The sequence below is a fragment of the Phoxinus phoxinus genome (genome assembly GCF_949152265.1).
Source record: "Phoxinus phoxinus genome assembly, chromosome: 14".
In the NCBI taxonomy this organism is placed as follows: domain Eukaryota; kingdom Metazoa; phylum Chordata; class Actinopteri; order Cypriniformes; family Leuciscidae; genus Phoxinus; species Phoxinus phoxinus.
Genome location: NC_136889.1, coordinates 15,149,237 through 15,166,204, shown reverse-complemented (window position 1 = coordinate 15,166,204; position 16,968 = coordinate 15,149,237). Strand labels below are relative to the sequence as shown.

At 36.6% G+C, this 16,968-nt stretch overlaps 1 protein-coding gene across 7 annotated transcripts in view; it reads left to right on the top strand.

The window, feature by feature from the left end:
* The window catches only part of ccdc85a (coiled-coil domain containing 85A), a 33,360-nt gene extending 18,261 nt beyond the window's left edge, over window positions 1-15,099 (top strand). For 5 of the 7 annotated variants that reach the window (XR_013800283.1, XR_013800284.1, XM_079635886.1 and 2 more), the window contains 2 exons: window positions 11,575-11,632; window positions 13,044-15,091. Coding sequence is in view for 5 of the 7 variants with exons in the window: in XM_079635886.1 (XP_079492012.1) it covers window positions 11,575-11,632; window positions 13,044-13,059 (74 nt within the window). In the remaining 2 variants the exon portion in view is untranslated. Of the gene's footprint in view, window positions 1-11,574; window positions 11,633-13,043 lie in introns of all 7 variants that reach the window. The other 2 variants (XM_079635884.1, XM_079635885.1) reach the window with 2 other exon arrangements.
* The last annotated feature ends 1,869 nt before the right edge of the window (window positions 15,100-16,968 follow it).

Genomic DNA, 16,968 nt, shown 5'->3' with positions numbered 1-16,968 from the left:
CGGATGTGCTTATATCTCTTCCTGGTCATGACGTCACCCGCCCGTGACGCTCATTCTTTCCATTGGACTAGTTGACATACGTGCTCAGACGTAATCACGCAAGCGTTCCCAAAGCGTCATCGACGCATCGCGAGTTCCCTCGAAAGGGAACAAGTCAACCACTGTCAATGTGGGAAATATATGGACTTTATCACGGATATCTAGCATGAGTTTTAGTATGCTTGTTTATGTTTTATTGCTGACTGGAGGTTTTGTGTGGTATGGGCAAGAACAGACTGCTGTGCTATATAAGTGAAAAGTGAGAGATGGATTGAGACAGAGAATCAGGAAGAGAGGTGAAACTCTTTTTCATGGTGAAAGCGCTGCACTTTTGCTCTTGGCTCATACAGCCGGGTCACATTTCTAAGCATAGGCAGAAAAAGACTGTAGGACACTCATGTATCAGCTTCAGAAAGCAGCATGCTGCTTATGCTTTCAATGGTGAAAGAACACCAACTTTAACCTCTTGAAGCTATTACATATTTTTTTCCTTTGGGCTGAATGTGTAAATGCAGGACATGTGCAACTTGACGTCCAACAACTGAATCACAGAATAGATCGACACAATGACAAGAACAGCGTTGACGTACAAGACCTAAAGTGATAGTTCATCCAAAAAAATTGTCTTGATTTACTCACCCTCATATCATTCCAAACCTGTATGAATAATTTTTTTCTGTGGAACACAAAAATATATTTTAAAAAAATGAAAAGAAAAAGAAAGAATGTCTCAGTGATTTTTTTTTTTGTTATACTGTACATACAATGAAAGTCAATAGGGTCCAAATGATGACAACTTTGCAGCAATGACGCTAATGTGTGGTTTCAGTGAAATAAAATACTATACTAAAGGTATTTCAACCTTATTTAAGGTCTCTGTACTCAATGTGACGCAAGGCAGCAGTTCATTTCAGCTTGTGAGTCATATTACGCAACCATCCTGAGATATGTGTGCAAAATGTAAATTAGTATACTGTATTTTCTTTTTTCTTCTACTCCTAGCATACTGCAGTGTGCCAAGGCTACGCTTTGTTTCCAATCTTTATAAAACCCACTCAGATGAAATCAATCACTGTGATTCAACTACTTTTTTGAGTGGACAGCTATTTACACAAGTGCACAAACATGCAGGTAAACTGTAACAAAAGCAATGGAAGCTGGAAGAGACTGGCTTTCACAGAAACACACAGCTCAGAGGCAAAGTAAGGTAACAGGCCATTGCTTTCCATCTCTCCGTCCACACACAGACAATAAAAGAGCCTTTAGACAAAATGAAATTGGCCATCAGAGCCAGGTAATTGGTAAGGCCATTAAAAATAATGAAATTTATATGCAGATGAGAGAGGTAATACTCAGGGAGGAACCTCAAACCATGCAGTGCTCTCTGTGGGAGGAGGGCAGTGTGTGCAGGCAGCTAACTGTGGGTATTTATGGACTCCCTTCAGCGTAAACAGTGTGCTATTGCGTGCTTTATAAATCATCTGAATGCATGACCTGACATGCATTTTGAAATTCATAATGTGCTGACGGAGTTTGGAAAATACAGCCACACTAAATGACCCCTTTTTCAATTTATGCTCATAAATATTTCATCATATCAGGGAATTACAATCTTCAGAACCAGAGGAAGAGATGGATGGATGGAGATATACATACAAAACAGCCCTGTGTGAGAAGTGTTGAAGGGTTATTTGGACTCTATTTCAAAACCTTGTGAGGTGACGACATGTGCAGTATTATAAGGCATCATTCGTGGAATCCCAGAATGCACTGCGTCAAGTCAGTGAGGGAAAAAAGATGGCTGACGATTCAAGATAAATTGAATATAAACATATTTCATTCAATTCTTAGAAATGTAAAAATTTAAATAGTTTAGATTCATTATTTTACCCATTTACATATGTGTTATTATGCTTTTTAGAGTATGTCATTATTTTAGCAACAAGCTAATTTCAATGTTGCTGTTGGTCCTTTTCAAATCAGTCACTTATTATGTTTTTTGATGGTTAAGTGGCAGTAGGCCTACTAGGCAACAAACTGAATTTTACAAAAAACAAGGATATATCCAAATTCTCATGAGTGTGCACACTTTCTGAGTATGTACTGAATTCGATTAAGACTTGACTGCTTGATGAATTATGTTGCTTATAGGTGTGTAGTATAAATACATTCAATTACATACTACATTGATCACCATATTAGTATTGCCCTTTGACTTATGACAAACTATTAACCACAATATAATAAACAAGTAATATAACCACAATTAATTCAACTTTTCAAATCTAGTCTTCACTCCCTGTCCGTGCTAAAAAAAACCCTGCTTAAATCGAGCTGGTTTCCTGGTCTTAATGTAGATGGTCTTTCAGCCTAGCCATGCTGAAATGTGCAAAACCCCTCTAAAACCAGTTCAGACGAGCCTGACCAGGCTGAAGGCCAGCAAACTACTATTTTGAACACTCTCAGCGCATGTAGTAGGTCATGAATAGATGAAAAATGTTTTACATGCTTAAAGAAAAATGTAAATTCTGTCATCACTTACTCACTTGTTTCAGACCCACATTACTTTCTTTCTATGTGGAATACAAACATTTCATGCAATTGATATGAATAATGACTTGAGCATTCAAAAAAAAAAAAGGTCCATATATGACTTTGAATAATTTTTAAGTCAGATTGTTTAGTGAATTGCTTGATGCAGTTACAAAAAGTGAACATTTTTGACTGATGAGTTAATAATGACAGATTTTTGGGAGAACAATCAATTAATTTAATATTACTGTTATCTGTCTTTGCTCAACAGATCAGATTAACCAATACACTTTCAACATTCTCCCCACAAAAGCCTAGAGAAGCTAACACGGCTAGTTTAAAATGGCTTCCACTTGATTTCTGAGTGCCTCAAAATAACCATAAAAGTCATTGTGAAAATGAAGCACTTGAAAATGTACAGAGAGAGATGTCATTTTGTGTGATTTTAGACTGTGCAGATGGTCTTTAGGGGATGAAGAGTCACAGGTTTTTGGTTATCTGAGGTGTCATTTCTTAAAGTACAGAATGTGCTTAAGCTCCATTGGGGACACACTCAGTATTTATGGAAAATTTGAATGGCTGTGTTTTGTGATGAACACTGGTGCTTCAGGGAAATTGCTTCTAGAAGCTGGGTCAGTAGAGCAAGCACCCCCCACCCACCACTGTGTGAGCGTGTATGTGTCAGAAAATGTGTTGTATTTCAAACTTCAGTTTGCCATTTGTAGGGCAATTTTAGACCTGAAAAGGGGGTTTGAACAACTATGAGAAAAGGTTCTCCTCAGGGAAGATACTCTCTTATTAGGAGAGTGTGTTCCTGTGTGGTGCAGACACCGACTGTCTTCACTCTGAATTGTTATTATTAGGGAAAGTACATTGAGCTCCCGTTCCCCCCCTAAATTGTGATTTAATCTCTTAACTGACCTGATTTCCTTGATGGCTTACCATTGTTTCATACTCACGCACAAACACTGTGCGGAGGGCATCACAATATTAAAAAACAGTCACGCAGATGCGCTTATAAAAATTGTCCTCTTTTGCCTGTAGAAAATTGGTGAGGTCAGCGAGGTCCGGATTTCAGATTTATTTGCAAAAAAGCTCATTAAAGGTTGACCTTGTACAGTAGGGAGTGTAGGATGACCGGACGATCCCGGCAGAGGTGGGAAGTTGTGGCTCATTGTCATTCATTCCTCGTAAGGGCAGCAGGGAGCACAGTGCGTTTAAGATAGCGATCAGGTTTTTCTCCCAGAACATCCTGTAAAGTAGGCCAACAGGCTATTCCTCCTCCTCTCATTAGCTTTTCACTTTGAAGTCAATCCACTCCTATTATGTTTTGTTTAAGAGCGTTTAATGCATTAATATTTGTGTGCTCCTCAAACCTGATTCTCAACTCCTGACTGTTTCCATGGCATCTAACATAAAAACGACTCTTGTTCACAAAGTATTACCTACTATGGTACAGTATAGGCTATGGTTTACTGAGGACCCCTTTTATAAGCTTCAACTCTACCAAAATGGTCTGTAGAAACACAATAACAGTTCAAATACAAATGAAATATTACAACTCTTAGATCTGTTAACTGGCAGCCATAAAAAGGAATAATATTCTCTGCAACTCACATTAAATTATTGCCATATGAACATCTCGAAACAGAAACATCAGATCACTTAAATGCACCAACTTTGCTGGAGCTTAAAACACATATATAGCTGGAGTAACAAGCTTTTTAATGCACTCATTGATGTGTCAATAATCTGAATTTCCACTTCAAACATGTAAAAATACTAGGAATAACCAAATCATGAAGGTTTTATCAGTTTCGTCGCCCTTAATCCATGACATTTAGCCCTGGGACCTTTGAATTAAAGTGACGGCCCTCACTATACTGATAAATGTATCCTGAAAGTCACCGTGGGCTATTTTTTGGAATACAGTTTCTCGGCTCGATAACGATACTGCACATAATATGCAGAGTACTGAGTGTGTGTTGATCAAAGATGTAGTCATATTGTCTGCTGTCTCCTTGAAATTGCTGTATGGTCTCTGCAAAAAAAAAAATAGCTTCCATGATTGGTAATGAATGATGACTATGGTGTGTGTGTGAGAGAGTTCTTTGAACAACAGAATAGCGTGTCTGCTCTGAGGACATCAAAGACAGTCGCTTCTCTTTTTGCTTCCGTTTCATCATTTCTCCATTCAACCAATAACAAACAGGCCAAAGGTCCAGTGGACTGATGTGAAGCATATTGTTCCTGTATGCTTATTGTCACAAGGCTACTTTATCCTTTCTGACACTCTCCGCTCTGCCTCCATTCACTGATCTGAAAGGTTTAGGCTTTTCTTTGTCAGCAGAGAGCATAAGCCTCGAGTCCAACCAATATGACTCTGGAGAGATAATAAAATGATATGGTATGCCACTAGACAATCTCATTTTAAACTTGAAGCGTCTAGCTGTCAGGAAATTTGAGAAAATATATACCGGTACACGTCGGCCTAAAATATGAGCAAACTATACGTCCCATACTTCTTTCTAAGAGACTGGGAGATATTGATTTGTGTTTGCTACACTGCCTCTCACGGGAATATTCATTCTGTTCTCATTTTAAACTCAAAGGCCAGACAGCAGTGGACTAGCGCAGATGATAAGAGAGTTAGAGAGATGGCTGATGGGATTGTTTAATGAGAGGCCCAGCAGCTGACCTTGTGAAGGGCAGCAGGGAAGCCTTGTTCTGACTGATTACAGCAGAAATGAGGAGAAAAACAAAAAGAGGAAAGGAAGAAACAGAGAAAGAAACTGAATCAACGTAATTGGTTGCTTAAGATGACAATACACATCACTGAATCAGCCTCAATTTAATATGAAAGTACTGCACGTATCGTAGATGCACACACGTGTAACTGGGCACATGCACAGCCAGTTAAAAGTGAGTGTCAATGTCCTGTCTGCATCTCCTGCTGGAGCACACCTGCTCCTCCCATGTTAATGAAGATTCTACCGCAGTGCTGCTCAAGACATCGCCAATACATTCCCAGACCAACACTGCAATGCTCATTACTGCGCTTGCAAGGAGCCATTGTATTGAAATTCCTCTTTTAGCTGTGTATTCTCCTTTATCTTATCTACGATTTTCTGCAACTAATTCAGCACAGACCACTTAGCTGAATTCAATCTTAGTTTTGTAGTTCAGGATCTTGTCCACAGTGGACAAAAAAAAAGAAAGAAAAAAAGTTGTTGCCTTAAATTTTTAAGTACAATCAACTTGAATGTTTAAGTCAAAACAGTTTCAACTTAAATGACATTAAAAAGACTTAAAACAATGAGTTGAATCTTGTTTAACATAAAAAAAGTTGAAAATTGTTTAACTTATTTTGATTAAAGCAATGTAAAAACATATCTTGTCATAACTTATTGATCATACAATTTTGTGCCTAGTATTTCATATCATACTTTTTTGTGAAAGACAAAATGCAATAAAAAAGATACAGTTAACTTAATCCAAAGCTAGAGTTAAGAAGCTATAAATTCAGCAAAAATATTTTCTGAACCCTCCTAAATTTGTATATATATTGTCACAATTATGTTCTGTCTAGTCTGCACCTGTTATCGTTTGTCCCTGATTAGTTTACCTTTCTCCACCTGTGTCTAGTTAGTTTCCTCATTTCCTCCTGTGTATTTATAGTCCCTGTTCTGTTCAGTCCCTTGTTGCTTCTCATTTGTGTGGAACGTGGTTGTGTCTGTCTTGCCTGAGTTAGTTTAAATAAAGACTGTTGTTACCCTCATCTTCTCTTGTGCCATATATATAGGCCTATATATATATATATATATATATATATATATATATATATATATATATATATATATATATATATATATATTAGGGCTGTCAAAAGACTAATCACGATTAATCACATCCAAAATAAAAGTTTGTGTTTGCATAATACCGGTATATGTGTGTGTACTGTGTATAATTATTATGTATAAATACACACACATTCATGTATATATTTAAGAAATATTTGCATTTATATACTGTATATACATTTATATAATTTATATTATAAATATGTTATATATAAATATAACCAATTTTTCTTAAATATATACATGATTGTGTGTGTTTTTATATAAATAATTATACACAGTACACACACATATATTATGTAAACACAAACTTTTATTTTTTATGTGATTAATCGTGATTAATCTTTTGACACCCCTAATATATATATATATATATATATATAGGTGCTGGTCATAAAATTGGAATATCATCAAAAAGTTGATTTATTCCAAGAATTCAACTTAACAGGTGAAACTAATATATTATATAGACTCATTACATGCAAAGTGAGATATTTCAAGCCTTTATTTGTTATAATTTTGATGATTATGGCTTACAGCTTATGAAACCCACGAAATCAAAACCCAGAAAATTTGAATATTACATGAAATCCCACAGTAATTACACAGTAATACCGTGGTCATTGAAACAGGTTTTGGTTCTTTTGGCAGTGTGGGCAGGTGCAAATCCTGCTGGAAAATGAAGGAAGCATGAAGTGCTCTGAAGATGTCCTGGTAGACAGCTGCGTTGACTCTGGATTTAATAAAGCACAGTGGACCAAAGTCCTCTTTTCTGATGAGAGCAAATTTTGCATCTCATTTGGAAATCAAGTTCCCAGAGTCTGGAGGAAGAATGGAGAGGAACACAATCCAAGATGCTTGAAGTCCAGTGTGAAGTTTCCATAGTCTATTTTGGTTTGGGGAGCCATGTCATCGGCTGGAGTTGCAAATAAGATGCAAAATTTGCATCATGTAGCTGACAGTAAACAACACATCATAACGGTTTAGTTTAAAGCTGTCAAAACGTTTATATCGCCCCCGGGTGGCTGGCTGCAGTATAACTAATAAGCCCCGCCCTCTCCATGTAATCTAATGGGAAGTGAGACAAACTAAACAATCCAAAAATTACACTATATTATATGCAAGCAGCATACCCGGGAATTTTTTTTAGATTATGTTTACATCTTAATGCCTTAATTGAAGAGCAAGGTCACAAACAAGCTAAAAAAGGCAGTTCTGTCAATAATACAAACTCATTGCTGCCTGAGGAAAAGTTTCTACTCCCAACACACCAAACTGAAGTGTGTGCTTATGTGTTTTAAGGACTTTTCTTTAGACCTTTAACAGCTTCAATCCTCTGTGCTTATTATAGACATAATGTTTTACATTCACAAATAACAATTGTACCATAAAACATCTCTGCTTACTACCAGTATTTGTGTGTAGGGTAGGGTGAGTTTATGTGTTTGTAAGTGTGCAATTTATTGCAGTCATTTGAAGCACCAGAGGGCAGAGACAGTTTGAACTAAGGGGTGTTTTTTATAGATATTGACAAATGCAACACGTACAGGAGAGGGTCAGAGGTTTAAGCACCTTCATTCATCTCCTGTGCTGCTGTTCTGCTCCTTTATAGACCATTATAATGTTATTACTTTACACTGATGGGGCCCTGCAAACTACTAGGCTTTAAATAGATCAGGTATTTTCATCAAATGGGAGTTTTTGCAGCAGTACTCGGTTTAGACATGATTTGGGCACATAACAGCATCTTTCTGCAGTAAAATAATTAACTTTCTCAGTTTGTTCCCATATACATACTTGTTTAGGTCCTCTGTAGGTCTCAATGTTCTAGAAACCGATCACACTAAAAATGACATTTCTTCTATTTTTTCATACTATAACATTTTATTGAACTGAAAGCTGGATTTTTGAGGCAATGGTACAGTAGCTCCTTGATTTGATTATACTTATTGATTCTCACTGCAGGCTTGGAAATTATTTTTGGTTTATGGTTATGGCTAACCAGCAAAGATATATGAAATACACTTTTAAAGCATACATAACTGGAGCCTGGAGAAACCTGTTATTTTTCAAAAGAACATTAAAGCGAACACGAAACTCTGCTTTCATTTTAAATCGCCCCTTAAGCCGAGGACACACTTGACGACTGTAAGGCCGATTATGAATGTATTTTGATACTTATGACTGATCATGCCCAAACACGCTGAGTCAGTTGCGTTTAGTCTGTTTAAAATCTGCTGCAGTCATTGGAAACAGTCTGTAAATGTGTTCAGTTCAGTCTTAGAATGTTTCAGCTAGTTGTTAAGTGTGTCCCCGGCATTAGCGGTCAGTGTTCAATGTGATATGACATATGGTTAGTTTCAAAAAGAAAAAAACACTCAAGGGCGTGTATTTAAGGACACATTCAGCAGGGAACCAGTAACATTTACATTTCTTTTCATAACTCAAAAACTACTATAGATAGATAGATAGATAGATAGATAGATAGATAGATAGATAGATAGATAGATAGATAGATAGATAGATAGATAGATAGATAGATAGATAGATAGATAGATAGATAGATAGATAGATAGACAGACAGACAGACAGACATGTGTCTCTTGGGATTCAGAGAAGTATTACTGTAATAGGAAAAGTAAATCAATAGAGAAAACCAAATAGCTTTTTGGTTTGACTGAAAAGCTCTTAACCTATTTTTATGTGTGAAGTCTGTATGTGAATATGGAGTTCACAAGGATGCTTTACGGGGTGTGTGTGTGTGTGTGTGTGTGTGTGTGTGTGTGTGTGTGAGAGAGAGAGAGAGAGAGAGAGAGAGAGAGAGAGAGAGAGCACATGCGGGACAGAGAGAGTCCTTCCACTACACTACAGAAGTGACACTTGACTTAGACAGAAGGTACTTTTCATCAGTAGACACTCAGGGTCACACCTCCTGCTGGTTCAATCACACTGTACGTAACACAGATAAGAGCAGGCTTTTCTCTCTTTCACATTGTTTCTCTTTCTCTCCCCCTATCTTTTTATCTCTCTTTCGTGTGCATGTCTGTTTGAACATAGCAGTGTGTTAACAAGACAAAACATGCATGCTAAAAGCCTATTGTTTTATAACTTTATTTATTTCCACAACCCCATATATTAATTTGGCTCTATGTGAATCCAGCTAATGCTTTGATGCAAAGTGACTTTAAGCTAAGAGTGGATCGATACCAAACTTTGGCTTTGGTAAGATACTAGCCTCAGCATCAATGTTAAATCAATATCTTAGGCAACAAATAAACAGCCTCGGTCAACTGATCAAAGGAAACTAGGGCCGTCAAAGCATTCAATGTCAACAATGATAGTAATTCATGATTAACCTCATTGTTTTATAGTTAACACATTCAGTTCCGTTTTTAAAGAAGGGAAACAAAATAAAGGGCCCTATTTTAACGATCTGAAACGCAAGTATCAAATGCGAAACGCAAGTAACTTAGTGGGCATATCTCGGGCGCTGTTATTATACCGGCGGGATAAATTACTCTTGCGCCCAACGCAAATCTAAAAGGGGTTGGTCTGAAGTAGCTTCATTATTCATAGGTGTAGTTTGGGCGTAACGTGAAATAAACCAATCAGAGCGTCCTCTCACATTCCCTTTAAGAGCAGGCGCGCTTGTTCCATGGCGGATTGCTATTATAACGGCGGATTTTCCAGGCGCACGCCAGGAGCGGTTCACAGCCGAGGAGACCGACTTTCTCATCAGGGTCGTAAAAGACAGAGAAGTGATATTGTATGGGGACGGGAGAAACCCACCCAAATGAGCTTCGGTTAAACAGGCGTATAATAATTTTGGGTAAATGTGTAAGCTAGATTTATTTTTTCACATCTTCATGGACACAACAATGATTTCCCTCGTGTGTTAATATTTTTTTACTTGTAATAATGTAGCCTATGATGTGTAAAAATGAAAACTGCTATGTTTGTGTAGATGAGAGAATCAAAGTGTATGTGTTGTGCACACTACATTATGGCCAAGTATGCGCCCTTAAAATACCATATGAATAACACGTGCAACGCGCCACTGAATAGGGTTTTCCTGGTGTGTGGCGGAATTGTTTTCTTAAACTGCAAAATAGCACCAGGGAACGCTTGCGCCGGAACACGCCTCCTCTTTTCGCTGAACCGCAAGATAGGGCCCATGGTGTTCATTTGGATGACATGTATCCAGTGTTGTCATTGCTAACTAAAACTATTAAAAATGGTATTCATTAATTTAAACAAAGCTGACAGAAAATAAAATATGAATACTATATGAAAAGCATCCAAATATTCATAATACCATAATTGTATATAAATAACACTAAAATTACTCTGCACGTTATTTTTTTGTGTAAAGACACAGGACAGAGAAAGCTTTATTTCTCTGAAAGAAACAGTGCTCACACTCTATATTTTTCAAAATGCATCAAAACATGAAAATACAAAAAAATAAACTTGATGCAAATCTGCAATGATAACTTTCAGTTACACTTTATTATAATGTGTCATTGTTCCAGTGTACATATACATATATTTAATATACTCATACTGAGTAACAATAATTAACAGCATGTATTTACTTTAGGGTTTGGTTAGTTGCATGTAATTATGCTTAATTTACTGTTATTACCATAGTAAATACATGCTGTAACAAGCACACTGTAAAATAAAGTGTTACCAGACTTTCCACACATTTTGTATAAATCAAAGCTTTAAAACATCCCAGTTTGACTCAGTTTTGGTCTGATTCAGTGCTGCTAACCTCATTTGACACATTAACACATTGTATTTTCCCTTGTACAATAAATGTCCTGGTGCAGCTTATTTAACCAAACAGAACAAATTAAAATACAAGGTATAACTGAAAATGATGGGTTGTCTACACTAAAACTGCAATGTAAAACTGTCATTTTGGTTATTTGGTCTATAAACAAGTGAATAATAATTACCATTATATCTGAGTTAGTGAGCCAGCCCACTATTTTTCTGAGGAACCCAGTGTAGCCTGGAAAGCATTATTCGTGCATTGTTGTTAAATGAGCTGTTATTTTGCTAATAGCACATTTTAAACATCAATATTAAATGAACCATCTCAAATATATGCTCAATATATTCTTTTCTTCTGCAGCCCTGATATCGGCTGGCTGTTGCAGCAGCTCCTGTAGAAGTGTCAGGCTTTGGGACAGGTAAGTTTCACATCTGTACTGTACAGTTTTACTAATGCTCAAAATAGGATTATCATGGCAAATGCTGAAGATTCACATGGTTATATATTTGTGTTTGTGTGTGTGTTTACAATAAGCTAGTGTAGTATCACTACTGTTTAAATGTCTGAGGTCAGTAAGTTTTTTGACAAAATAATACTCTTATATAAGGATGCATTGTATAAAATTGGTCAAAAGTGATAGTAAAGAAGTACAATATTTCAAAAGATTCCTATATTAAATAAATGTTCATTTGAACTTTCATTCATCAAATAATCTTGAAAAAAAAGCATCAGTTTTCACCAAAAAATTAAAAATAAATAAATGAAGCAGCAGCAGCAGCTAAGCACTGATAATGTGGAATTAAACATTTCGCGTTTCCATTAAAGATTTTGCGATATTTTCTATATGTCGATAAAAAAACAATTGCGAAATGACAGTGTTTCCATTAACTGATGCTATGCGACTGATGTCATTTTTTCCTCTCGCGAGAAGTCATTCCAAAAATCATTGCAACGGATGTTGGATGTTGAGAGCGGCACATTCGAGGTGTTTCTCCCTCCTATCTGCCTGAGAAAATGTGGCATTTCTTTTGTTTGTTTTTAGAATCCAGTATTCCCATAAAACTCTCGTCATCTGTCCAAACATACCGCGCCTTCTTTATGATCGACTTTCATGTACGCCAGGTGGGAAAAAAATTCCATTGGAGTTTTGCAAAAAATGCCTTTTTCAAATTCCCTGAAAAACCACCTCATGCGAGCGTGAACACTTTTTTTTGCGATATATGGGAGGTTTCGCGAAATTGACGTGTTTCCATTGGTTGTATTTTCAATTTCAATTTGCAATTAGAAGGGTAATGGAGATGCGGCTACTGAAGACTGAAGTAATTGCTATCACAGGAAAATGTAATGAAGTGCATTTTAAAACAGTTATTTTAAATTGTAATATTTCGTAATATTACTGTTTTTACTATAGTTTTGATCAAATAAAAGCAGCATTAGTGAGCATGAGAGAATTCTTTTAAAAACATTAAAAACATTTGGGACTTTTGAATAGTAGTGTAGTTTTATGTTAGTATGAGGCAGTTTTACTGGCTTGGAAGGTCGGTGGGGTAACTGACCCATGATCCTTCTCAGATGCTCCATCTAACAGAAACTAGCAGAGAAGTTAATATTTAATGATGCAGCAGATTTAATGGCAGAATAATTCAACCTGAGGGAAAGCATTAGAATCATTTGCCCTCTTCATTTTGCTGAGCACACACAAGTTTAAACACACACACATACAAATAAAAAAAACATGAATGCATACTAAAACACTACATGTTGCCATTTTATATATAAATATGCAAACTCATATTCCATCCTAATCAACTATGCATTTTACCCCATAGTTTTGATGCCTCCTGACCTCGACTGGATCTGGATCCAGCGCTGGGACCCGGGCCATGATAAAGGATCCCTGTTGCTTTCATTTAACTTGCACTGACAGAAATGGAAGGCGAGGATGAAAAAGTGTGATTGAAGGACGATAACTTTTTTAGAGCAGCCAGTGTCTCTCGTCCCCCTCCCTCACCACGCTGGTTCCTGCTGGTCTCCCAATACAACTTGCAGCCCTGCACAACCGAGGTCTGGAGGAGGGATTCCTTAGGATACAAACAGCTGGAAATAACACGATTGCCAAAAGGATTTCTCAAATGGGAGATTTTATCATCTATCTTTTGCCAACAAAATAGACCTACCTCCTTTGAACGAAAGCAGATGAAAAGAAAATTTGAAATGGGACTGAGACACTATGACACAAATTGTTTACAGTCATCACAAAATACACAATCAATCTTCACTGCAAAAAAATATATAATTGTGCATTATTTTGTATTGTTCTCCAGTAAAGAATCTTAACATCCTTTAAAAAAAACTGCATTAGATATTTAGATGGACTTCAGAGAATATACCTTTTTTGTGTGTACATTTTTGGTTTTCTTTCTCCTTTCAGAAATGTATTTTAAGCACAAACCTCACTAAATTATGCTTAAAACATCATAAAATATTAAACAGTACAAAATAGTATATAATTATATACAAAATTAGCCTAAATTACACCAGATATTATTCTGATATAAGAGATTATAGGGGAGAAAACTTAATTCAAGATATAATTTCTCAAAACCAGTCTTATGCAGTTTTGCTCATTTAAGGATGTCTAGATATTTTTTACTAAACAACAATCAGATAAAAATAGTGATTCAAATGATGTTTTGTGCCAAAATCTTGCACAAGCAGGCAAACACCTATTACCGAGTCAGTCTTATGCCTCTAAGAACAAGGGCATTTCTCAAGATGTGTTAAGGTAAAGAGCAATACTGAATGTCAGTGGCTCGCAGATTTCAAGTTTTAGCTGAAATTTTAATGATAATGACATCACGTCATATCGATCACTGCCTGGCTTTCAATAAGACCTGTGTGATGACCGTTTATTTATTATGTTGACTATGGCCATGTGTAAAGTATGGTAGTTAAACGCATAACTATCTATATAGTCGCTAAAGTCAAAAGTCGAAGCGGGAGCCCCTCCTGTCTCTCAATATCCCATTACTGATCTTTTCGTATAGATGCAGTGTTGTGTGATGTGAAAGAAGCACATAGAAAGCTGCTGCTGCACCCGAGACTTGTGTAGCCAGACGCTTTAGGCTTCCATTGTGTCGAGTTCTGTCGCGTCTGGTGTTTCTGCCCTCACTGCTGCCCAAATCAAGCGGCCCAATCACCAAGATTTTCTAAGCTACACATATCCTGACCATTTCAATGCTTTTTGCAATTGCCAAACCCATTTTATTGTTCACCAATAAAATGGGATTTCTTTTCACTGTCTGTCTGTTGATTCAAAAGGAAGGCCCTATGGCTCTGTTAGAGCCCACAATTGCTTGGTTTCAGTAGAAAAAGCAAGACATGCCCTGCACATTCTCTGTTTTTGGGCCATTACTAAGAAGTAAAACCACTGGACTATATAAACCATCATGCCTCTCTTCTTACCAGGTATTTCACTGAAACTTGCTGAAAGTACAAACCACACACACACACGTTCCCTGTATTGTTGCGTTTCATTTGAGAGGACTGAGGACTTCATAGTTTATATTTGTTCCCTCACTGAACGTAACCCATCGCAAACCATCAATCCTCCTGTATACCGTCAGTGTTAAAAACAGCAAAAGCTACTTGATAAGCTCATTAACCTGTGACTTTTTTATTTTTGTTGACAGATTATAAAACAGAACAAATATTAATATATAAAAACGTTTATGTTTTTAAAAAGTAAAGAGTAGTTTAAGGCTTAGTTTTTTATATATAATAACTATAATTATTATTTTTGACGTACTGGTATTATTGATTCTATAAATATTATACTAAGAGATGTATGTAAAAGACAATAAAGTCTTCTTTATGTAAAACACTCGATTTGGCTTTTATTTTGACTGTTTTGTTCACTGTTTGCCAGGAAACCAGAAATAAAATTCCCGATGTTAACATGTTTTCAATATAATTTGTTGCTTAATGGGATAATTCATTAATTCACCCAACAAAATTCTGTCATCATTTACTCACCCTCATGTCTTTCTAAACCTGTATTATTTTCTTTAATCTATATTGAACAGAAAAGGGTTAGGGTTAGGGTTACACTGTGTAGTTTTTAAAGTATTTTATTAGCTAAAGTCAATGTCTTTATTCATAAATATGTCCTCATTGGTATAAAATTACCTCTGCCAATGATCTGACTTATAAGCGAAGCGAAGAATTTCTTAACTTTATTTACATGGGACGGTTAAGTCCATGGAGGCTTTTGTCATTCATGTCATTTTGTCAAGCTCATGTCATTCCGCCATCTTGAAAAACTATAATAGCAGAGAAGGACAAAAAGCACTAGCCTACCTCAATGTGTTTCCACAACGCGTTTTCGTTCAGAGCCAGCATCACGTGACTGAAACCAGCTGAAATGGACAAGGAGATCAGTGAGAGGCGCTTGTCACTGCCCCGGCAAATTTGAAAGGCTGCACTGCACGGCAGGCTACTTCCTAATGCAGGATCATAATTATGCCGAGCCACAGGAGAAGGAATCCTCGTCGCCAAAAAGCAAAAAATAATAATTTTAAAGCATAACAGTAGATCATGTATAGTTAAACTCGATGAAGTGCTATTGGAAGACATGTTATCATATCTTCTTGGTACATAACGGCTACCATAGTTGCAACACGCATTTGAAAAAGCGAGGCGCTAGAGAGAACAATTAGTTTGAAAAAGTGATACAATTTCACCGCTAGATGAGAGAAGTTCCTACACAGTGTACCTTTAAGGCTGCATTTATTTGATTTAAAATGCTGTAATAAACAGTAACATTTTGTAATATCAATACAATTTAAAATAGCTGTTGTCTAGTTTATTCCTGTAACAGCAAAGCTGAATTTTCAGCATCATTACTCCAGTCTTCAGTGTCACATGATCCTTACACTAATTTGCTGCTCAAGAAACATTCCTTATTATCAATGTTGAAAATGGTTGTTCTGTTTAATATAAACTGTGATACTTGATAATGAGGTTTCTTTGAACAATAGAAAGTTCAAAAGAAAACCATTTATTTGAAATAGAAATATTCACCCTTTCTGAATAAATCAATTCCTTAAAAAAAGGGTACAATGGAAGTCAGTGGGGTCCAAAACTACATGTGCCCCATTGACTTTCATTTTACAGACAAAAGGACAGAAGATGTGTAAAAGATGATATAATGTTCATTTCTGTGAGAACTGTCCCATTAATTAACATCAAGAATCAGGCAACACCTGGTAAGTGTATTAGTATTTCAAATATCATGAGAATATATGGGATGTTTGCAAATAAGCATTATTCAAATCTATTATCATCACTATTTTTATTTATTAGTCTTCTGTATATCACTGTGCATGCTTAAGTATGGTAAATACTATAAAAAGAAATATGTGTGCCCTACTCTGCTATGGTAAGGGAAGTATATCAGCCAGAAGGTAAGGGGCAAAGAGCAGAACTGTGTACTCTGATTAAGATGTATTATTGTCAAGGGAGCACGACACACACTCTCTCTCACACACACACACAAACACTGAGTCCTAATGTCTGCTCTTTGCCTTTCACTGCAATGCAGCACTCATTGGGATCCTGCTGAGAGCGGCCCGAATGCCTACCTGACCAAAAAACACCCAATCCATCAACACAAACATCAGACCGAGAGGAACCAAAAGCCCTATAAATACTCTTCTGCCTCTCTCCCTCTTTCTCTCTCTGATACACACGCAT